Genomic DNA, 24558 nt, shown 5'->3' with positions numbered 1-24558 from the left:
AGTAGAGGGCAGGGCCCTGGGCCAGCTAAGGCCTGGGAACATAACCCAAGCCCCCTCCCTCTGTGCAGCTCACGCTCCTGGTGGTCCAGGTCAGCATCCTCTACTACGGGGGTCACCTTGTCATCTCGGGGCAGATGAGCAGTGGCAACCTCATCGCCTTCATCATCTACGAGTTTGTCCTGGGAGACTGCATGGAGGTGAGGGGCAGCTGGGGGGGGGAGGGTGTGCGGGGTGAGACAGGTGAGGGGCAGCTGGGGGGGGGGAGGGTGTGCGGGGTGAGACAGGTGAGGGGCAGCTGGGGAGGGGAGGGCGTGCAGGTGAGGGGCAGCTGGGGGAGGGGTGTGTGCAGGTGAGAGACAGTTTGGATTTGTATCCGGTACATGCAAGACTGCGTTCAGACCCATCCCAGCAATCCAAATGGGATGCTTCTAGGATAACAAAGCCAGAGCAACAAGCTCTGAACCAGAACAAATGACTTCACTGTTGGAATACACGGGCATAGTGTGTGTGTTCCCGGCAACTGTGTGCTGTCGGCTTTAACTTGTGTCCCCAAGGTGGACACTATTTTTTTTTTTTTGGTTTTTCGAGACAGGGATTCTCTGTGTAGTTTTGATGCCTTTCCTGGAACTCACTCTGTAGACCAAGCTGGCTTCGAACTCACAGAGATCCTCCTGCCTCTGCCTCCCGAGTGCTGGGATTAAAGGCGTGCGCCACCACCACCAGGCTGAGGTGGACGCTATTACAGCATCTGAGGGGCTGAACCCAAGAGGCAGGCAGGCATCCTCTGTTCAGACTCTGACGCCCCCTTCCTGCTGTGTGAGGTGGGCAAAATACTTAGATTCTCTGTGCCTCTAAGAGAAGCTACCTCATTACTTAAAGGTGCTCAGTAAAGAGGGCTACTGTTGTGCATGTTTACATTGGACGTGTTTGTAGCCAGAGAGAATGTATAGAGTATTCATTAAGACCCATTTAAAAATTAAATTAGGGCTGAGGATGTGTCTCCTTTGGTAGAAGAGTGCTTGCTGAGCATGCGTAAACCTGGGTTCCACCCCCAGCACTGAATAAAGGAGGCTTGCTGGTGCAGGCCTCCACCACAGCCTTGGAGAGGTAGAAGCAGGAGGTTGGGCCTGGGACCTTGGGCTTCAGTGGGAGGCAGAGCAGGGCATCCACAGCTGGCAGCTTGGGCATCCACTCAGTCCCCAGCACTGCAGCTGGGATATCTCAGAGACTCTTTGCTACCACCAGAGGTGGGGAGCCCAGGCTGGCCACACCATGACTATCCCTTTGTGGACTTTCTACCTCTCCCTGACGCCTTGACATGGTGGGGCACACCTTTAATCCCAGCAGCAGAGACGGGTAGATCTCTGTGAGTTTCAGCACAGCCTGGTCAGATTGTAAAATCCTGTCTCAAGGGGTCATCTTCAACCACATACATGAGGCCCTGGAAAAACAGTTGCCAGGCTGGCACATGCCTTTAATCCCAGCACTTGGGAGGCAGAGGCCAGCCTGGGCTACATAGCGAGTTCCAGGACAGCTAGGCATACATAGACCCTGACTTAAAAAAAAAGAAAGAAAGAAAGAGAGGGCTTGATTCCCACTCCGCCATGCTTACCACATGCACCCTCCTCAGGGTACGCCACATCCCTGCAGGGTGATAATAGAGTCAACAGGACTAACCCTGGGCCCTGGCTCGAAATGCTCAGACACAGGGACATTGCTTTTTCCTATCTCCTTTGTTTCTTCATGATCACGGCTGCACCGTAGATGGCATCTGGAGGCCCCCTGCACCTCCCCCAAAGCTGCAGCTCTGTCCCGTGACTCCCTACGCCCCATCACTGGTGGGTGTCAGGAACGGGCTGTCAGTGGGATCAGGATGTGTGTCTTCCTTGCAGTCCGTGGGCTCCGTCTACAGTGGCCTGATGCAGGGAGTGGGGGCCGCGGAGAAGGTGTTCGAGTTCATTGACCGGCAGCCAACCATGGTGCATGATGGGAACTTGGCCCCCGACCACCTAGAGGGCCGGGTGGACTTTGAGAATGTATCCTTCACCTACCGCACTCGGCCCCACACGCAGGTCCTACAGGTAAGAGCAGCTCAAGGTCCGCCAGAACCATCCTTCCTACATCATGGCTGTGTGGCCAGGAGAGTAAGACCAGGCCCTGGGCTCCACTGAGGACCCTTAACTGAACCAGGAAGACTTGTAAGAGAGGGCTGGACAGGGCTCCAGGCAGTGCCTGCCTAGTGGACTTCCATGCCCAATGCCTAAAAAGGGTTGTGTGTGTTGGAGGGAGGGGGGGCTTCTTTAGTAACTTTTCTTTGTTTCTTTTCTTTTTTCTTTTTTTTTTTTTTTTTTTTTTTTTTGGTTTTTCGAGACAGGGTTACTCTGTGTAGTTTTGCGCCTTTCCTGGAACTCGCTTTGGAGACCAGGCTGGCCTCGAACTCACAGAGATCCCCCTGCCTCTGCCTCCCGAGTGCTGGGATTAAAGGCATGTGCCACCACCGCCCGGCTTCTTTAGTAACTTAACCCGAAGCCTGATTGGTAGGCTGGAGAAGGGCTGCAGTCATGGAAACACAATACTTAATTTGCATGCCACACCCCTTCAGAAGTACTGGCAAGGTAATGGATCCCCGGCTCCACTGAGGAGAAGCAGGGCTGCTCCTCCGAGGGGACCTTTGAACAGGACCTGTCCAGGAAGCGGGGGCTGAACAGGTGGCTCTCTGCAGAACACACACACTCTAGACAGGAGACTGCAAACGTGAATGAGCCTCTGAGCCAGTCCTGGGGGCCCAGGGCAGGAGGACCACAAGTTCATGGGCCCCCTGGGCTGCAGAGCAACTGCCAGGCCAGTTAGTGAAAGGAGAGCTGGGCTACATAATTCTACCTTCTGGGAGTCGGCAGCAGGAGGATTGCCAGTAGTTCAAGGCTGGCCTGAGCTACATAGTAAGTTATAGACAGCCCTGGGCCCCAGTACGGGGATGTAGCTCAGTGGTTGAGCCTTTGGTTAGCATGCATAAGGCTCTGGGTTCAATCCCCAGTACCTCAGGGAAAAAAAAAGATCACCTCTGTCCCCCAAGACCTGGTGTCCTAGGAAGACCATTCAGGTGCTGGCCAGCAGCCCCAGCTGAGGCAGAGGGCATGGGTGGGCTGGGGGATGCCCTCCTGTCTGTGAGACCTGACCATCTTGTATCCCTGCAGAATGTCTCCTTCAGCCTGTCCCCAGGCAAGGTGACAGCCCTGGTGGGGCCCTCTGGCAGCGGGAAAAGCTCCTGTGTGAACATCCTAGAGAACTTCTACCCGCTGCAGGGTGGCCGCGTGCTTCTGGACGGCAAGCCCATCGGCGCCTATGACCACAAGTACCTGCACCGTGTGGTGAGTGCCACATGCCCTGTTCTCTCCCTTCCCTTCCTCATGAACCATGACACAGACACAGAGAAGGGTGACCTCACCACGTAGAACGTTCTGGCACTCCACAAGCCACCATGCCCCCTCTCCTCCCCTAGGGGCAAAGCCTCACCTGACCCATGTGACAGCCATTTCCTTGACTGGCATTCATTTTACCGCCTCTGGACATACCCAGACTGCAAGGCGGCTCTGCCTCACCGGGTTTGAGCTTCCTCCAGGCAGAGTCAAAGTGCTCTTGGTCCCTCCTGTTCCCGGGGGCTCCTCATCTGCAGGTGCAGACAGCTGTGCGCTGAAGTGCTGGGCATGAACGGCCTCCACTTCCTTCTTGTTTGATGTAGTGGGTCCTTCGTATGGAATATCTTGACGATGTTCACCCTTGTCACTCTCTCTTGCTCCCGATACGACTCACATGTCTTTTTTTTTTTTAATGATAGAATGAATTTTATCATAGTCGCTTTCAGGACCATGGCCTCTCTTCCCTGTGTATGATGGCTTTTTGGTTTGTTTGTTTGTTTTTAACATTTGTGCGTGTTCATGCGTGCCATGCAGAGTTGAGACAACTTCCAGGAGTCGATTCTCTCTGCCTCCACCATGTGGGTGCTGGAGATGGAACTCGGGGCACCAGACTTGGCAGCAAGCACCTTTGCCTGCTGAGCATTACCAGCCTTTCTTTTGGCTTTTTGAGAAAGGGTCTTTCTATGTAGCCCTGGATAGCTTCAAACTCTTGGCAATCCTCCTGCCTCAGGCTCCTGAGTGCTGGGATTATGTGTGTGTCACCACACCAGACTGACTTCTTTTTTCTTGCTATTATTTATTCACTAAACAGTGTAGTACAGCAACTGTTTACTAGTACGGACATTGTGCTTGGAGTCATAGGGGCCTGGGGGGACTGAACACAGGCTATGCCGTGTGTGGTCTCTATGCAAGTGTTTAGAGAAGAGACACGGGCAGTGGGAGTTCTGGAATCTGGTGCATCCGGGTCCCATCCCCTGAGGGTGCAGAGGACCTTATGTCTGCCCTTCCACCTAAGAGTTACCAGGGAGCCTTGAGCTGTGCTGCATTTTTCAGTGCTGAAGGATGGTCACTGTTAGAATCGCTGTCTGTCCATCTGTTCACACTTCCCACTCTGGCGGGAGTTTGGGTCATTTTGATTTTACTTTATTTTTTTTATTTTTTATTTTATTATTTATTTATTGTTTGTTTGTTTGTTTGTTTTTCAAGACAGGGTTTCTCTGTGTAGTCCTAGCTGTCCTGGAACTCACTTTGTAGACCGGGCTGGGCTTGAACTCACTGCCCAGCTTACTTTATTTTTTGAGCATCACAAGAGTAGCAATGGATCAGGATGGGGTGGGAGTCTGCCCACATGTCATGCTGGATGACTTGGATCACTGTTTTGCTTTTCAAATAAAAGGGACAGGAAGCCAGGAGTGGTGGCACACGCCTTTAATCCTGGCACTTGGGAGGCAGAGGCAGGTGGATCTCTGTGAGTTTGAGGCCAGCCTGGTCTGCAAAGCGAGTTCCAGGATAGCCAGGGCTACACAGAGAAACCCTGTCTCAAAACAACAACAAAAAGTTGTTACTGTACAAGTGTGAGGAGCAGAGTTTGAATCCCCAGAAGCTATGTAGATGTTGAGTGGATGTGGCAGCCTGCCTGTAATTCCAGCCTCAGATGGCAGAGGATCCCCAGAACAAAGCCAGCTATTGAGACTAGCCCCATGGGCAGGCTCAGGGTTCAGTGGAGAGCTGCTACCTAGTCAGTGAGGTGGAGAGCAATAACGGAAGACACCTGACATCAGTCTTGGGCTCTGCACACATGTACACATACCACACACACATGCACACATACCACACACATACCACACACACATGCGCACATTCCACACACATGGGCACACATACCACACACACATGCACACATACCATACACACATGCACACATACCACACATACATGCACACATACCACATACATACCACACACATGCACACATACCACACACACATGCACACATACCACACACATGCACACATACCACACACATGCACACATACCACACACATGTGCACACATACTACACACACATGCACACATACCACACACATGCACACATACCACACATACGTGCACACATACCACACACATGTGCATACATACCACACATGCACATACACACTAAATAAGTATAATTTAAATTTTTCTTTAAAAAAAGGAAAAAGAGCCAGGCGGTGGTGGCGCACGCCTTTAATCCCAGCACTCGGGAGGCAGAGACAGGTGGATCTCTGTGAGTTCAAGGCCAGCCTGGGCTACCAAGTGAGTTCTAGGACAGGCACCAAAACTACACAGAGAAACCCTGTCTCAAAAAAAAAAAAAGTAAAAAAAAAAAAAAAAAAAAAGGAAGGAAAAAGTTGGGACTAGAAAGAAGGCTCAGCACTTAAGGGCACTGGCTGCTCTTCCAGAGGACCTGAGTTCAATTCCCAGCACCCACATGGCAGCTCACAACATCTCTAGTGGGATCTGGTGCCCTCTTCTGACATGCAGAGCACTCATACATAAACTATAAATATGGGGTTGGGGATTTAGCTCAGTGGTAGAGCATTTGCCTAGCAAGCGCAAGGCCCTGGGTTCGGTCCTCTGCTCCGGAAACGACAACAACAACAAAACTATAAATAAATTTTAAAAAATTAAAAGGAAAAAGTTGATCCAGTGCAGACATATAAACAGGTGTTCAGGCTGTGTTCTAGACAGTACCATCTGTCCAGGAGAGCCCTTCACAGCACGGGTGTGTGTGTGTGTGTGTGTGTGTGAGTGTGCAGATGTGCTCAAATGGACGTGTGTACATTAACAGGGCTGGAACCCAGGGCCTCATGTTAGGTAAGTGATGTACCACTGAGCGAGCGAGCGAGCCAAGCTTTTAGTCTCTGTGGCGGGACCCACAGGCTGGGAAGTCTCCCTGCATTAAACATGTAAGCAGAGCTGGGTGGCAGGTGGAAGATGTCCCAGGATGTGACACATTGGGCTGCAGCCCCTCACAGCTGCAGGAGTGAGCGGCTCCGATTCCCAGACAGTAGCAGTCCTCAGCTCTGCTGAGTGCTGAGTGTGCGGAGGAAGTGTTTTGTGGGCTTCCTCACTTCCTGATGACTAAAGACATCAAGCCCCATTTATATGCCTATTAATCATCTGGCTTTCCTCTGGGGAATGAATGCTGTCTCCGTACTTGACGGTTTTTAAATTATCAAAAGCACAAAACTGCCAGGTGCCACCCTACAGCGATGATTTGGTGATTTTTCTCATATTGTAGTGATTTCTTTCCTTTTTTCATTTTTGTGTGTATGTTTGTGTATGTTTGCATGTTTGTATGTATGGCATACATGTGTGTACATGTGCATGCACACGTGTGAGAGTGCGTGTGGATTCCTAGAATCATCCTAGCTCACTCTTTGACCTCATAATTTGAGGCAGGATCTCTGTCAAATCCCGAGCTCACAGATGCTGCCGGTCTCACTAACCAGCTCTTGGGATCAGGCCTCTGCCTTCTGAAGCTGGAGTTACAGGGAGGCCTTCGTGCCCACGCAGCACCAATTGGGTTTGGGAACCTGAACTTGGGTCCTGCAGTCTGTGAGCCAGCTCCTTAACCACTGAGCTACCTCCCCAGCCCTCAGTGCATTTCATAATGAAGACACGAGAGTTCTCCATCTTGCCTTTCCAGTTCTAGCTCAGGGTTGTTCAGTGGATTTTTTTGCCAATTTATTTCCTGTCCTCATGGAAAGGCGTCAGAATTTAAAGGCACAAGTAAAATAAAAACACAAAAAATGTGCATTACCACATCAATTGCCTATTTAACTAATCCCCGGCTTATGAGCAGCTAGGGTGTTCTCAGCCGTTCACTTCACAGTATTACAATATGCTCCCTATTGTTTATGTTGTATTTTGGGTGGGTGCACACATGACCATGCGTTTATGTTGTGTGTGTTGGGGGTGGGGTGCATACATGGTCATGCTATGCATGTGGAGATCAGGACAAGGAGCAGAAGTGGATTCTCCTCCTCTACGTGGGTCCTGGGGCCATCCCAGCAGCCCCTACTGCTCTTTTTGTGACTCGGATTCCTAGCCCAGATCACAGGCCACACTGTCTTTGAACTTAGAAAGGAGAAGAGAGTCTGCTGTGGATGCTAGAGACTGATCACAGCTCTCCAGAGGCTCGGACAGGAGGGCTCTCAGGATTTCAAGGCTAGCCTGAGCTACATATTGAGTTCTAGGTTAGCCTGGATGCCAGAGTAAGACCTTGTCGTCCACCCCCCCCAAAAAAATAGGGAGGGGTGGGATTGTGTAGAAGTAGGATGACTGCCAGGGAGGTGGTCTGTGGTCTCATGCACCCACCCCTGGCGAAGTCACAGAGTGCGTTCCTCCCCAGCTTCTCCCCTCCCTCCCTCTCTGTAGTCAGGGGAACTTGGCTTAGCTCAGAGCAACAAGATCTGCTGGCCCCAGACTGTCATTCTGGGAGGCCTGAGGTCTAGGAGGGTCGGGTACCGAGGCCCTGACTAGGAAGGAAGAGGCAGCTGAGTGCAGCCAGCAGCCAGCATGCAGATCAGGTTTCGGACCAGAGACTCCTGGCGTCCGTCCGGCTGGGGGTAGGGGGCAGGCTGCCAGTGACAGCTGGTGGCTTATGGCCAGACCCTCCTAGCCACCTTGTTCTCCCCTCCCCCCACAGATTTCTCTGGTAAGCCAGGAGCCGGTGCTGTTCGCCCGCTCCATCACAGACAACATTTCCTATGGCCTGCCCACCGTGCCCTTCGAGATGGTGGTGGAGGCCGCACAGAAGGCCAACGCCCACGGCTTCATCATGGAGCTGCAGGATGGGTACAGCACAGGTACCACGACGTGACTCTGGCTTAGAGACTGCCGACGCACCCGGGCCCCATCATTTCATTTTCCTTCCATCAACGTGAAATTTATGTCACAGAAGCATGAGCATGGCAGTTAAGCGTGTGCCACCATTTTTTTTTTAAGCGCTGGGCATGGTGGTGCAGGGAGATTGCAGATTTACAAACTGTGTGTGCAAGTGTGTGATGTTACTAGGGCCACTTAAAGATTGATTTTGTGTGAGGGACAGCTTTCAGGGGTCAGTTCTCCCCTTCCACCATGGGACCCGGGATTGAACTCACTGTCCAGCCTGTGCAGCAAGTTCCTCGACCTGCTACAACCTCTTCCAGCCTTTTCTTGGATTTTCTGACATGGTCTTACTGTGTAGCCCAGGCTGGCCTTGAGCCTGTATTACCCCAGTTCCCAGAGCAGAGTGCAGGAATTACAACCATCCAGCACACCATCACACCGGTCTTTTATGTCTTTATTCTGCCCTTCTATAGACAAAGCTAAGCCCTTTAATTATGCACCTGGCTTTTGTCCTTAGCCTAATGACCTTTCATATTGGTGCAAGGACCTGTCCCACCCCACCCCGCCCCGCCCCACCTCACCTCACCCCTTCTTTTTTCTTTTACTGCATAAGTGTTTGGGCCTTTATACTGATTGACTGACTCAAGTTTCCTATTGACAGACATTATTCTTATTAATATTTGTCTTGGTAATGCTGTCATCACACTCAACACCTGCCTCTGGTCCTCTGTGAGAGAGACCTGACCTGTAGGGACGTTCCCTGAAGCAGGCTTGCACACCGTGACGGCGACACTCAGTCTCTATGCAGCAGAGTCTGTCAGGGCAGCACATCACAGTGGAGTTACCTAGTGCGCATTCTGGAAGACTGTTCCCCGTCAGCCACTTGAATAGCTCAGGGCACCGTCACACTTCCAGGCATCTCTCTGGTGCACGTGGGTGTGGGCATGCGGGGATGTGTGGCATCTCTTCCTGAGTGGCCCTATGTGGGTGGTCCCAGCTGGGGACCCTCAGAAATGTCTGCGCAGCTGGTGCCCAGGTGACAGAAAGAAGCCTCCTAATAACTCACCCCGTGCCTCCTCCTCCGTGCAGAGACCGGGGAGAAAGGAGCCCAGCTGTCAGGTGGCCAGAAGCAGCGGGTGGCCATGGCTCGGGCCCTCGTGCGGAACCCCCCTGTGCTCATCCTGGACGAAGCCACTAGTGCTCTGGATGCAGAGAGCGAATACCTGGTAAGCAGAGGTCACAGGGCTGCTGGAGGGAGGTAGTGGCAGGTGGCCAGGCTGAGAGCCGGCTACAGGTTCTCCCAGGTCGTGAAAGGGAAGCAGGGAATTCTGGGCATGGACACTTTGGGGCCTGGACCCCTAGCTCTAAGCAGAGCTACGGCCATGTGACATGGAAACAAAACAAAACAAAACAAACCCGGTGTCAGGCCAGAGGATCTGATCGGAAGCACCACCGTACAGTGTATTTCCATGTTCCCTCCCTCCCTCCCCTCTACCTTTCATGGCTTTTGTGTGGCAGCGCAGGGCTCAAAACCCAAGGCCTTGCACAAATGTCCTACCCTGCAACTTACAACGTGGCTTTAAGCTGCTCTTCCTTTTTTTTTTTTTTTCAAGACAGTTTCTCTGTGTGGCCCTGGCTGTCCTGGAACTCACTCTGTAGCCCAGGCTGGCCTTGAACTCACAGAGATCCGCCTGCCTCTGCCTCCAGAGTGCTGGGATTAAAGGTGTGTGCCACCATTCCTGGCTGCTTTTCCCTTCTAAGCCCAGCTTTCAGTGGTATAACATAGCTGTCACCTCAGAGGGATAATACATAGTTTATTCTGAAGCCAAATAAGTGGCCGGGGCCCAGGAACACAGACTCAGGGTCGCCCCGCTCTATGATCCAGTATGGAAGCAGGGTCCAGTTTCATGGCGTTTTATAGTAACAGAACGAAGAAGGTCACAGATCAAGACACTTTTCAAATACAGTGGTGGAAACCATCAGAGGCAGTTCCAGCCAAGCTCTGTCATGGGTCTCATTTCCTGTCTGATGACACACTTAGCTTTTGGGTTGGTGGAAGCCAGGGTCTGCTAAATTAATCCATTCCATAAGGGCTCTATCTGTTAGTCACAGCTTGTTAAGTCTGACAAGGAGGTGGGCAAAGAATAACCCTTAGGGTTTGAAACTAGCCTGAGATATCACCACAGTTGTAAGGAGGCACACTTATTTCCAGAATTTCTCGTTCACAGTTCCTTGTTGACTAAGTGTGGCATTTTGTGCGTGTGGGAGCCACACATTATCAAATTTTATAACATCCCTCACAGCTAGGAGGTCCTTCCTAGGATCTGATGTAGATGAGTTGAGGTGATAATCAGGGCAGTCTTAAGGAGAGAGGAGTAGCTGGCGAGGCCATAGAGGAAGACATCCCTCCATCAGTGAGCCTGCTGCATCCGATAACATTTACATGTGGCATGTAGTCGGATTTATGTGAAAATAAGCAAGAATGCCAACAATGAAGGAAACATTTTATTTTATTTTATTTTTTACGTTTTATAAAATCTTTATTGACCAAGAATTCACACAGTATACAATTTGCCTGTTTGCACAGTTTGATAGACTTTAGTCCAGCATCCTCATAGGCCCATGACATCATCACCACTTTCTATTTTAGAACATCGCTGTCTTCAACTTCATACACACATATAATGTATGGTGATTACATTCCACCTTATTTTTTTAAATGAACATAATATTTGCAATTGTAACCCTTTTTAAGTTCACAATTCAGTGGCATGAATTACATTCAAGATATTAATTACACTCATGATATTCATTAATTATACTCATGATATTAATTTCATTTGTGGTATTCATTGATTACATTCACAGTATTCATTCAATAACTATATTTATGATATGATTTATTACATTCATGACATTATGTCCTGAAACTACTGTCCGTTTGTGGGGCTTTTCCATCACACAAAACAGAAACTCTGTACTTAGGAAATCATTGCTCTGTATTCCTTGAAGGAAACATTTTAAACAGCCAAAATTTACCTATTGTTTAAAAAACCAGATTGGCCATGTCCCTGTATTTATAGTTTTTAGTAATAAGAACTGTCTCCTTAGATCTTTTAGCTCTAGCTTTTCCTTTGGCCCCTTGATGGTGTAGCTATCCCCTCACATCGGGCAGCTCACTAGGAAGCATGGCTCTGACCTGTGGGCGCTGACCTGGCCTGCTTCCGTTTAGTGCCATTTTACCACGTTTAGTTTGGAAAGCTAAACAGAAACTCACATGATAAAGAAATGGGCTAACAGTACAGGTCCCCTCGATCTCCTCCTCATGTGCTGCTCACATCATAAAGAAATGGGCTAACAGTACAGGTCCCCTCGCTCTCCTCCTCATGTGCTCACTGTGACCGTGACGGAGCAGGAGCTCGGGCCTCTTAGGACCTGGGACTCAGCCTTCGCACACCCGTGAGGTCCTTTTACTTTAGTGGCCGAAGTGGAAGTGGGAATCTGGGGAATCACTATAGTATCGTCCATTTCCTTCTCATTAGCAAAATGCAAGTATTGCTTAAATTAGTCTCAACTAACTACGGTGGGACAGTTTAGACACTGATTTAATCAAGAGACCTCAGCACTTCAGGGGTAAACTTGGTAAAAGCTGCTCTTGTTAGAGGTGTGAGTGAGTGTGTTATAAAGAATTAACCCAAGTCTTTGGGTGTCTCTAGCTGGAGTAAATGGAGTTCAAAGTACTTTGTAAACAGCTGAGCATGTGATAGGGCCCTTTACAGTGTTTAGATCACTGTTTCTATGGATGTTAAATGACTGGACTTTGAGACATGTCCTGGCTGGCCTCAAACTTCTGGAGAGTCACCAGGCAAACACCCCTGCCACCCGGCTACAGTTCTTAATAGGAAAATGTTTACGTTGACTGTAAGAATTCTGATCTAAAATATCAGTATTCCGCATTGGAGGGACTTTTTTTTTTTTTTTTTTTTTTTTTTTTTAAAGATTTATTTATTATGTATACAGTGTTATGTCTGCAGGCCAGAAGAGGGCACCAGATCTCATTACAGATGGTTGTGAGCCACCATGTGGTTGCTGGGAATTGAACTCAGGACCTCTGGAAGAGCAGTCAGTGCTCTTAACCTCTCAGCCATCTCTCCAGCCCCTGGAGGGACTTTTTAAAAGGAGGTTTAAAATAAATTTTTGTCAATTTAAAAACAAGGTTTTTTACAGCCAAATTATACTGAATAATGAGAAAAATATTTGTCACAAAGACAGTGAGAACACCTGAATCTTTTAAACATAAAAAAGGTAAGGAGGGGCTCTGGATAAGCAACCAGTCATAAAAACAGAAGGACAGTCCCCTCATGTGTGACTTCATTAAAAACAAAGATCATTATTTTATCAGGTAGGAATAAACCAAGTGACATACTAGATATCATAAACGATTTAAAAAGTTTAATTATAGCCGGGCGGTGGTGGCGCACACCTTTAATCCCAGCACTCAAGAGGCAGAGCCAGGCCGATCCCTGTTAATTTGAAGCCAGCCTGGTCTACAGAGCGAGTTCCAGGACAGCCAGGGACACACAGATCTGTCTTGAAAAACAAAAATGTCTAATTATAAAAGGATTTAAGAAACATAAAAATCAAGAAATGTTGAGTTTCTTGGGGCACTGACTGTCAGCAGAGTTGGAGGCACTGTGAGAGACTGCCACCTCAGGGTCTAGAGTGAAGTGAGGCTCCGGACAGTCTCCCCCTCCTCCCCTGGGAGAATGAGTCTTTGGGGTCATCTGGCTTTTTTGTTTGTTTAATTTACTTTCATGTGCATTGGTGTTTTGCCTGCATATATGTTTGTGTGAGAGTGTCAGATGTTAGGTATGAGCTGCCATTCGGGTGCTGGGAATTGAACCGGGTCCTCTAGAAGAGCAGCCAGTGCTTTTTTTTTTTTTTTAAAAAAAAAACCCGAGACAGGGTTTCTCTGTGTAGTTTTGGATCTTGCTCTGTAGACCAGGCTAGTCTCGAACTCACAGATATCCACCTGCCTCTGCCTCCCGAGTGCTGGGATTAAAGGCCTGAACCACCACCGCCTGGCTCAGACTTTGTGTTTTAAGATAGGTTCTCTCTATGTGGCCCTGGCTGTCCTGGAGGTCACGATGTAGACCAGGCTGGCCTCCAACTTACAGAGATCCTCCTGTCTCTGAGTGCTGGGATTAAAGGTTTGTACCACTACACCTGGCTCATATACTTTTTAAAAAAGAAAATCATAGCTTTATAAACAGAATGAAGCATTAATTTTGTCTCAGGGTATTGAAATTTTAACATTAAAATTGTAACATATTATAGTCAACTTAGTTATAGTGATACCTAATTTTCAGTCTTCAGCATACATTAATCTTCTATCATTAATTTTATTCATTTTGAGCCAATCTTTATATTGCCTTGTAAAGTAATTTCACATCCAAACTCACTTTTTCTCTTTCTTTCTTTTTTCTTTTTTTCTTTCTTTCTTTTTTTTTTTTTTTTTTTTTGGCTTTTCAAGACAGGGTTTCTCTGTGAAGTTTTGGTGCCTGTCCTGGATCTCGCTCTGTAGACCAAACTCATTTTTTCTTTACCCTCCCTTTGACCGAAAAAATACATCTCATACCTATGACTTTTATCACTTAAAAAAAAAACTTGACAGTTCTGTTTTCGCCATTATTGTTTCTGAAGCAGAATAGTTGGACACTGATTCTTGCCCTATAGACCAGGCTAGTCTTCGACTCGGAGATCCCCCTGCCTCCACCTCCTGAGTGCTGGGATAAAAGGCGTGTGCCACCACCCCTGACTAGGAAGCATTTTTAATGAGAATTTTAAATGACAACCTGGGAGGCTGTATCTAACAGTTATAGTCTGTTTTTCCTTCACAGTAAGTATGGTAAATATTTTGTCTTTAAAAATAAAAACATGAACTCAGGAGACAGAGGCAGGTGAATCTCTGTGAGTTCAAGGCCAGCCTGGTCTACAGGGCGAGTTCCACAACAGCTAGGGCTGTTAAACAGAGAAACCCTGTCTCGAACAAACAAAACAAAACAAAACAAACCATGAATAACTGTCCCAAATATATTAGTAGGCTATAACACACTAAGACTGTCCACTATGAACTCCTAGATGTCTTTGTAAGTCTTACAGGTTCTTTTTTGTAATTACCAATTTTTTGCCTTTGGATGTTGTAAGTATCTTTAAACTTGGTCAAGATATGGACCTTGAAACCCCTGGTCACTTGTTTTAAAGATGCAGGAGTGGTCCAGGATATCCGTAGAATGCTGCACTTGTATAAAGCACGGAAGGGCCATCCTCCCTCTCTGTCTTTGGCAGCAAGAGTTCAGTATGCAGAGGACAGTTCCCCCATCTCTGAAAATGAATTTATGCCAGGATTGAGACAGGGCCAAGGATGACCAAAACCGTATAATCATATAGATCTTGTTTGTTTTAAATTTTTTTTTTTTTTTTTTTTTTTTTTTTTTTTTTTGGTTTTTCAAGACAGGGTTTCTCTGTGTAGCTTTGCGCCTTTCCTGGAACTCACTCTGTAGAGCAGGCTGGCCTCGAACTCACAGAGATCCTCCTGGCTCTGCCTCCCGAGTGCTGGGATTAAAGGCGTGCGCCACCACCGCCCGGCCTGTTTGTTTTAAATTTAATTTTCATTTTAAAACTCATTTTCATTTTTTTTTAATTTAATTTTAATTTTAAAACTCATGTTCATTGTCCCAAAGGAAAAATCTAGGGCCATTGGCCACCTCCACCTGTTTTCCTAAGTGTCACATTGATTAAATATCTCTTTGTCCTTGGCCATTTAATTGGCTGAACATGCAGCAAAGTTGGTTGGTTTTTTTTTTGTTTTTAGCTAGCTGGAGTTGGGATTTTTTTTTCCCCTTAAAGTTTTAGTAATACATGAACTAAAAGGAAGCTGGGTGATGGAGATGGAAGCCTGTGCTTCCAAGAGGACCCAAGTTCAATTCCCAGCACCCATATGGAGGTTCGCAGCCACCTGTGACTCCAGTTCCAGGGGATCCAACACCCTCTTCTGGTCTCTGAGGGTCCCAGGTGCACCCATGATGCACATACATACATACAGCCAAAACGTTCATATACTTAAATTTTTAAATTAAAAAAATGAAGCTGGTCCAGTTCAACATCTTCAGTTTACATGAGGACTTAAATGTCTATCAGATCTTTAAATGTATCACCAAAATATCCACAGTTAGGAAACTGTACATGCGTATTTTAATTACGTATGTCAAAAATAAATGAACACACAATAAAAATTTTGCTTTATACAGACATACGGAAACAATTTTACACACACACACCCCACAGTTACATGAAAATTACACAATTGTTACATAAAGTGGGTGTACCCACTTTAAAAAGGTAGGGAGGTGATTAAGAGTGTGTGGCTCTTGCCGGGCGGTGGTGGCGCACGCCTTTAATCCCAGCACTCGGGAGGCAGAGCCAGGAGGATCTCTGTGAGTTCGAGGCCAGCCTGCTCTACAGAGTGAGTTCCAGGAAAGGCGCAAAGCTACACAGAGAAACCCTGTCTCGAAAAACCAAAATAAATAAATAAACAAATAAATAAATAGTAGTGAGATGGAAGAAAGGCTTAGTGGTATAAAGATCCAAAGGTGAGGTTGGTCATGGAGACTTCATATGACTTCCTCTTTTAAGATCTTAAATAGCCGAGAGGGAGGGGATGCCCCACTGGTGAACGTGTGTGTGTGTGTGGTGTGTGTGGTGTGTGTGTGTGTGTATCTAAGAGAAAAAATGAAGAACAGTTTTGGGCTGAGGCATCATCCAGCCCAGTGGCAGTCTGGAATGCAGTCCTTACCCGGGACTGAGCCTGCATCCTTAACCCAGCATTTCTCATGACCCTAGAGGGGTCCTGGGATCAGAAATGCTTCTGTGCAGTGTAAAGTTTAAACACAGGCAGCAGCTGGGTTTTGTTGATTTCCCTCTTGCATGCCAGGGAACTTAGGGAAAGCTAAGTGGGTCTCTGGCCAGAGAAAAGCAGCAAGCCCAAGGTAAGGGCCAGGCACGCTGGGCAGGGTGGGCAGCCGAGCCACAGACAGGGCCACTCACCATGGCTTCAAGGCATGCCTCCTGTGGCCCAAGGAGCTCAGACCAAAGAGATCTGTGGCTTCAACACTGAAAGGAACCTTAGACGGGCTGGTAGAATAAAGATATTTTAACATAGGCTTAAACCCAGGGCTGAAAGGAAAGCTGCCCAAGGAGAAACTGTAAGACATGCCCCAGGGTCTTTACCAGGATAAAGTGGCCTTCACAAGTAGGGATTTTAATACAACATGGATTCTCCTTTTTCTCTCTAGCTTTTATCTTTAAAACAGGCCGTACTGTTTGCCTTTGATAAAGGATTTCGCACTTTAGTTCTCTTACTACCTCGATATTTAAAAATTTTACTCTATTTGACTTTTGTGTGTGTGTTTTGCCTTCATGTATGTATGTGTACCACATGCAGGCCTGGTTCTCACAGAGGTCAGAGGAGGGCATCGGATCCCTGGGAACTAGAGTCATGGATGGTTGTGATCCCCGGTGTGGTGCTGGGCATCCAACAATGGCCCCTGTAAAAGCAACAGATGCTCTGAATCCCTGAGCCATCTCTCCAGCCCCCTAAAATTGATTTCTAATGTATCCTTTAACTCACATGTAACAGTACTAATTTTTGTAAGTTACCACTTTTATAATTTCTTTTCCTTTCTTAGATGATTTTGTGTTCCAAATAAAGCAGGGTGCCCCTTCATGATTAACAGTTTTGGAATGTCAGATGTTCCCCCTCGAGGGAATCATGAAGCCAAGTTATATGTGGTCGATCTCCCATATTTTCAAATACTTTCAAGTTCAAAGTCTATACTCACCACATAAAGCATCACACCATACTTGCTTTATTCCCAAACACTACTCTTTTTTGGAAAGCTTTTTCCCACCTTTTCTTTCCTCTGAAAAATTGCAAGAGCCCGAGGTGGAGGCACACACCTTTAATCCCAGCACTCAGGAGGCAGAGGCAGGTGGATCTCTGTGAGTTCAAGGCCAGCCTGGTCTACAGAGTGAGTTCCAGGACAGCCAGGGCTACACAGAGAAGCCATGTCTCAAAAAGCAACAAAAATTTGCAAGCCTTTCTGGGCCAGCTAGGAATAGCAGTGTGTGTTTTCGTCAGGTTTATGTGCCACTGTGGGGACAGACTGTCCCGTCTTTCACCTGAGGCTAGCTTTTCCACTGGCTCTGGAGTTACCTCAAACATTTCCATAAATGTGAGAATCAAAACCCTGGGTGATTAAATATGTCTTCCCAACCGAGCCAATCACGTTCCTTCTGACCCAGAAATGGAGTATGTCTGCTGGGTTGGACCAGGAGCTGAGAAAAGGCCTCAGCTCGGGGCAGCAAGGCTGCCAGAAGCAGAAGCCAAGGAACGGAATTGGGCGCTTGAGGAGAGTCAGGGGACAAAGTCAAAGTATCACAAAGAAAACCAAAGCCCTCAGATGCCTACAAGTGAACAAAAACTGAAAACAAGTCAGGCAGTATCCAAATGCCTTTAAAAAACCAAACCAAGTATCTAGACCAAAATGCTCCACAGCAGATAATACCAACACCTTCAAACACCTAGAAGCAAAGCCCAATCATAAAGGGGTCTGCCGCAGGAGCTTGGATAACCAGCCCAGACCAGCAAATGCCAACGGCCCAAGCAAGGGAGGCCTGAGAGCACCCCAAAGGACCCCCACCATCCACCTGAGGAGATAAAATGCCAGATGGCTTAGACTCAGTGGGTCCCTACCGGTACCTCACTTCCAACCGGTTACTCTTCTGGTAAACAGTGGATGGCTCTTGGATCCCACACTGGATACCATAAATAAACATGGCTCTGGCCTCAAAGGAAGTTAGTTTATCCTGGAGCCAATATGAGGGACCTCAGCCTGACACATAGATTATCCTAAATTCCACGTTCCAACATGGAAGCCCTTCCATGAAGTTTTTGTTAACAGAGAAAGTCGTAAGTCAAAACACTTTTCAAATTCATTGGTGGAAACATCAGAGAGACAGGTTATAGCCAAGAGGAGTCTCAGCTTCGCTTTGAGTTGTGGGATGTTAGCTCTGACATAGAGGTAGGTAAAGAATGGCAATTTAGGGGGCTAAAGCTAGCCCAAGATAAGCTGTAATCAGTCTTTGGACTGTCAACATTCCAACTCCCCCCAGCTCACTGCAGCTCTAATCAGACAGACAGCCTTTGCCAACACAGCCTCTTCCCTGGAACCCTCATTCAGTGGCCATGTCCTTCCTGCTGGCTAGTTGTCCATGCCCATCCCACCAAGCATCAGACTGCTCTCCGCACAGATGGTGACTGGCCGGGTCCCAAGCACTGTCCTAGACACTGGAGTTACAGAGATAGACTGACCAAACAAGGCCTCTGTCCCCATGGCATTTCCAGGCTCGTGGGACAAACAGGTCACAAACAAGGAAATAGCCTGGGCCTCCCTGTGGCTTGTGTTGCCGAGAAAAACTGTCAATCATCAATGCCGCTGATGGGATGGGCAGCCATTCTCCAGCATGCACCCATCGGGGCTTCAGGGAGTGCCTCGAAGCTAGAGACAGCTGAAAGGACAGCCAGGGAGGGAGGAGGGGACAGGACTGGAGCAGAATGGCTGTCAGTGTGGGCATATAGCACGCCCTGTGTCCAGCAGTAGTGATAAGTTCTGATCGTGACTTCCCTCAGAGGATGGTGACAGGACTCTCCCCATCTCTATGATCACGTTCTGGAACAGTGGCTCTCAGGTCCTTGAGGGACATCTATGGTTGTAGGAGCAAAATGTATATCACAAGAGCAACTGAGGGGCCATGCGTTGAGTCTTTGTTAGTAAATGTACTAGGGGAGGGTGGCAGGGGCCTGTGGCAGGTACTGACTCAGATAGGAAATGCATACGCCAATGCTGGACGTTCCCAGGAGGGCACCTGAGGGTCACTGTGCATTAGGAGCCCCTCCGCAGCACAGTGGCATCACGGGGGTTGCACTCTGTGGCACTCGCTGTGAGAGCGAGGTTGTGAATCACCTCTTAGCTGAGGCCTGAAAGCAAAGGACCCAGCTTGAGGAGTTCTGCGGAGCAAGGGCAGCAGGAAGTTCACAGCCCAGGTCAGGAGTGGTGTGGAGCAGGGAGAAGGCAGAACTCACGATGAAGCATGAAGCATAACAACCAGTTCCCACAGGTTGTCCTCTGACCACCACACATGTTCACGTGTTCGGTGTCATGCTCATACAGCCCAAGTGTGCTTTCCTGTGTGTAAGGGGAATGGGTGGGGCCAGCAGGAAAGCTGGAGTCTCACAAGTGGGAAGGGAAGATTTTAACAGGTGTGGTAGCCTCAGGGCTTGCTGAGGAACTGCTTTGCTGGGCCTGGGCCTGGGGGCTGAAGGGTAATATCTCCAGGCACCCCTTAGGTTAGCACCTGGGCTGTCTGAAATAGAACCCCAGGAATTGGGTTCTATCTCGGCCCTCATTTGACAAGCCAAGAACTGAATGTCAGATGGCAGCAGGGGTAAGTGTAGGCAGAGGAGGGCTGGGGTCCGGGAAGGGTGGGCAGTTCGATGCTACGCAGCCCCTGAGCCTCTCTGTCCCCTGTCCCCTGTCCCCTGCAGATCCAGCAGGCCATCCACGGCAATCTGCAGAGACACACGGTGCTGATCATTGCACACCGGCTGAGCACCGTGGAGCGGGCGCACCTCATCGTGGTGCTAGACAAGGGCCGGGTGGTGCAGCAGGGCACGCACCAGCAGCTGCTGGCCCAGGGCGGCCTCTACGCCAAGCTGGTGCAGCGCCAGATGCTGGGGCTCGAGCACCCCTCGGACTACACAGCTGGCCATAAGGAGCCACCGAGCAACAGCGAACACAAGGCCTGACAGCCCGACACTGGGCCCCACCCCCGGGGCCGCGGCACTGGAGGCGACCTGCCAAGTCCCACTCCTGCTTCCTGCATCTTGCCTCTTTCCACCTGCTCCCCAGGCACCCCCTGGCTGCCGTGGGCAACCCCCTTCTACCGGCTCCCTTCTCGGCCCCTCCAGACCTGCCAAGGTAGAGCAGCCTTTTTAAACCAAGTCACCAAGGTTTTTAACTGCTCCGTTCAACGCACTCCAGTCAACTCCTAGATTTCAAAACCACTTCTTTCGGGGACTGGCAGTGAGCAAGCTCACTAAGATGTTCTCAAGACTTCTGAGCCAGGAGTGCACGGCCCTTTCTGACCGCCTGGAGGATGTCGGGGAGAGAACGAGGCAGCACCCTTTGCCCCTCCAGAGAAGCGGCTCCCCTGTCCCCTAGGGGGACCCAAGGGTTGGCTTTCCATCCTTCCTGCTCGGAGTCACGCCAGGGGTGGGCAGGAGAGTGGGCGGGGGCTGACTGCCCATCCCCCGCCCCTGCCAATCAAAGCCAGTCTCACTGTGAACCACCAGGAACCTCAGAAGAGGAGGGGCTGGCCAGGCCTGGTGGGCCTCGGGGTGCCCCCAGCCCCACCCCAGCACTTGAGCCCCTTCATCCTTTCCCCTGGCTGGTACCCTCATGTCCACCCCTGCTACTGCGGAGGACCCTTGCTTGTGAGATACCTTCTCAGATCGGTGGAGGGAGGCCCAGGCGATGCCCAGGGTCTGGCTTTGTCCTGGGTTCGAGATTTAGGGAGAAGTAGGTCAATAAAGTGTACTACCTCTGACTTCTACCCTGGTAGGTTTTCCTCGGATCCGGCTCCCCTCTGGGCCCCGCACAGGGCAGACAGCGGCAGCGCCCGTCTGGTGCTGTGTCCTGAAGGCCCCGTCTGTGCTCTTCACGTCCCTAGGAACTGAGCAGATGTGTGTGTGTCAACTGTCTCCATGGGGCTGGTGCAGTAAAGCTGATCGTCTCCAAATGCCGGGGACCCCCGTACCTCCGTGACAGCTAAGGCCAGCTGACACCTGTTTCTCTCCATCAAGGTGAGGGCCTCCCACAGCCACCCAGTCTGAGGGTCTTGATCTAGTTCAAGAATTAAAGGGTAGGACCTGCTTACCCCAAATTTGTGGACCAGTCGGCCTCCCTGTCTTTGTTCAAACTGACCAACCCTAAATTAGTAGGGAAGAAAACTCCACCTTGAACTTGACAGGTTGGTCCACAGGCAGGGGGCCCCACTCGCAGGAGAGGAAGCCTGCCCTTTTGTCTCAGGTGAGGAGGACAGGGAGGCCAACCGTCTTGGAATTTCATCCTCTTTGTTACCTAGTCATGGCTGCCAACCCATCTGTCTGCCCACCAGGGATTCTAACTTCTAATTCCTCAACACTGCACTGTGGGAAGATAGCCCTGGGCCTAGGAAGGGCCTGTGGGTCATTCAGCTACGGCTTTAAGACAGGGTCTCTTTATGGTGAGCCGACCTTGAACTCATGAGCTTTGGGGTCACAGGTGGGTATTGCTATGCCCATGAGTCTAATCTGATGGAGGGAATTCTTCAGTCGAGGGCCTCTCTTCTCAGGTGTCTCAGGGTTTGTGTGAGGGTGATGAACACTAGTTAGCACAGATGTTATCTGGATCCTTGCTTTGCCTATGCTTCTGTATGGTGACTCTATTTTGGAGATATTTCTTTAATATTGTAAAGATCAACAGGATCTGTAGATGAGCTAAATCGACCCAGAGGAACGCTGAGATTGCTGAGATGCCCTTCCACTCACGTGTCCCCTTTCTGGGCCTCAGTTTCTCCATCTATAAAAGGGGATGCATTGGGCCGGGCGGTGGTGGCACACATCTTTAATCCCAGCACTCGGGAAGCAGAGGCAGGAGGATCTCTGTGAGTTTAAGGCCAGCCTGGTCTACAGAGTGAGTTCCAGGACAGGGGAAGCATTGCAAGAACTTCCTGCCTCTCTGCTCTTACCTGGATGGGGGCTCTGGGGTGCACATAGGTCTTGTTTCCTCTTGTTGCTGTAACAAAAGTAGAAGAAATGTACAGTCTCATGGTTTGAGACCATAAATCTAAAGCAGGGCGTCTTGGGGTCCTAGAGGAGAAGCTTACGTGTCCCTTCTAAATTCTGGTGACTCCTGTGTTCTTGGGTGGTGGCCCATCACTCCAGACTCTACCCCTGTCATCACCAGCCTCTCAACGTCCTTGGTAGCTGGGGTCTACCTCTGCTTTTCTGAGAACCTGACATTGTGCTGGGGCAGCCTGGGTAATCCAGAGTGAGCTTATCTTGAGAGCCTCGACTTAGTCACGTCTACAGAGACCTTTCTTCTAGCCAGGGTCCACGCACAGGTAGGTCCCAGGTACTTGGCATGGATATCTTTTGGGAACACCCACTCAGCTCATCACAAAGGGTCATGTCAACCTCAGACTGTGTCTGGTGTTTAGAACTACAAGTTTGGAGTGGGTAGGTCTTTGGATGCTTCCAGATTAAGTTGGAAATACCAACTGTAGAGTGGAGGCCAAGGCATCTCCGCACCCACCCACAGATCAAGGATAACAGAGTTGAAAAGAAAACCTCAGGACAGGCAAGTTGTAAACCAAAGCTGTGGAGGATAATGGGAAAGATAAGCCAGCATTTTGGAGGGCAGCCTCTTCACAGAAAGGGTAAGGAAGCCCAGAGTTACCAGGAAGAGCTGCTTTGGCTCTGGCTGACCTGAAGGAAGAGAAAGGAAAGGGGAGCCTCCACCTCCCGGAGCAGTTCCTCCTGGGGACACGGTCAGCTGCTTGGCCACACATTGGCTCCAGCTGTCAACCATCAGCAGGAGCCCTGACCCACACCTGCAGGGGTCTTTAGCCACAGCTCAGGGACAGCAGCCTCAGTGTTAGGACTTCCTGCTCCTCCAAGTTCCTGCAGCTTCCGGATCAAGGAGCGAGCAGCTGCCATGGGACCCTGATGTGGGACAGGCACCTCGGCCCTCTCCCGGCTGCTGCCTCCTCATCCCTCCCCCCAGGCTGTGGGTCCAGGACTCTTCCTTGTAGGCCAGGTGGTCAGCTCCAACACCCCACTTTATGAAACCACGCCCAGAAGTGAAGCCTTTACCCATGAAAGAACTTGCTAGAGGCTGAGCTAGCTCCCTGTTAGGGGATAGCTATGAATTTAGAAATAATTTTTAAATTTGTTTATTATGTATACAGAAGCGGGTGCCAGATCTCATTATAGATGGTTGTTAGCCACCATGTGGGTGCTAGGAATTGAACTCAGGACCTCTGGAAGAGCAGTTGGTGCTCTTAACCTCTGAGGCGCCTCTCCAGCCCAGGAATCATTTCTTTACTATCAACATGCACAAGATTCTGGGGACAAACTTAGGTTATTAAGCATTATCAGGGGTAGGGCTTTACCCTCTGAGCCATCTGTCCATCTCTCTTTTTTTTTTTAACATAAAAAAGATTTATTTTTATTTTATGTCTTGTATGTATTCATGTATTACCACATGCATGCCTAGAGCCCACAGAGGCCAGAAGGCACCAGGTCCTTGAGAACTGGAGTTATAGACGGTTGTGAGCTGTCCTGTGGGTGTGGGGAACCAAACCTGGGTCCTCTGCAGGATCCGCTAGCACTCTTAAACGCTGACCCATCTCTCCAGCCCACTCCTCTTTTTAAATTATGTGTAGATGTGTGTCTCCGTGTGGGTTTGTGCACATGAGCCGCATGAGTGGAGTGTCTTCCCTCGGAGCTGGAGCTAACAGTGGTTATAAGCCTGTAAGCCACCCAATATGGGTGCCGGGGAATCCCAGATCCTCTGCAAGAGTACTATGTGCTCTTAACCACCAAACCATCTCTCCAGCCCCTTATTTTTATCCTTAATGAAGTAAGTAAACATTGTACAACACCTTCATGCTCTGTCTGCAAACCTCAGAGACAAATCCCGTTACGAATGTGCACTCTCTAAGCTACTGTTGTTTGGTATTTGAGATAGGATCTCAGTAGCCCAGGCTGGCCTCAAATCCACTATATAGCCGAGCAGGACCTTGAACTCCTAATTCTCCTGTCTCTACCTCCTAAGTGTTGGGATTTCAGTCAGGCACCACCACACATGGTACAGACCAAGTTAGTTTATCATGAACAGGAATTGTATTTATGTGTTGTGGTTTCAGAGACTGGGGCAAGGTCCTCTTGCTTGGTAGAAAGTGCCAACTGGCAAGAGCAGAGTGCCAGAGTTGATTTGACAGCAGGATGCCCATGAAGACAGTTAACCTATTCATGAGCCCCTGATGGCCTAATCCCCTCTCTCTGTGTCCCTGGTGTTGGGGATCAAGTTTCTCAGACATCCAT

The 24558-nt window shown here is 49.2% G+C and overlaps 1 protein-coding gene across 1 annotated transcript in view; it reads left to right on the top strand.

The window, feature by feature from the left end:
* The window catches only part of Abcb9 (ATP binding cassette subfamily B member 9), a 33154-nt gene extending 12137 nt beyond the window's left edge, over positions 1-21017 (top strand). Inside the window, exons 6-11 of the mRNA XM_059249105.1 lie at positions 69-197; positions 1893-2081; positions 3195-3368; positions 8110-8269; positions 9381-9517; positions 19957-21017. Coding sequence (XP_059105088.1) covers positions 69-197; positions 1893-2081; positions 3195-3368; positions 8110-8269; positions 9381-9517; positions 19957-20217 — 1050 coding nt within the window. The 3' untranslated portion in view covers positions 20218-21017. The remainder of the gene's footprint in view (positions 1-68; positions 198-1892; positions 2082-3194; positions 3369-8109; positions 8270-9380; positions 9518-19956) is intronic.
* The last annotated feature ends 3541 nt before the right edge of the window (positions 21018-24558 follow it).

This window comes from Peromyscus eremicus, chromosome 23 (genome assembly GCF_949786415.1).
Source record: "Peromyscus eremicus chromosome 23, PerEre_H2_v1, whole genome shotgun sequence".
Lineage (NCBI taxonomy): Eukaryota > Metazoa > Chordata > Mammalia > Rodentia > Cricetidae > Peromyscus > Peromyscus eremicus.
This window is presented reverse-complemented; position numbering and strand designations above follow the sequence as displayed.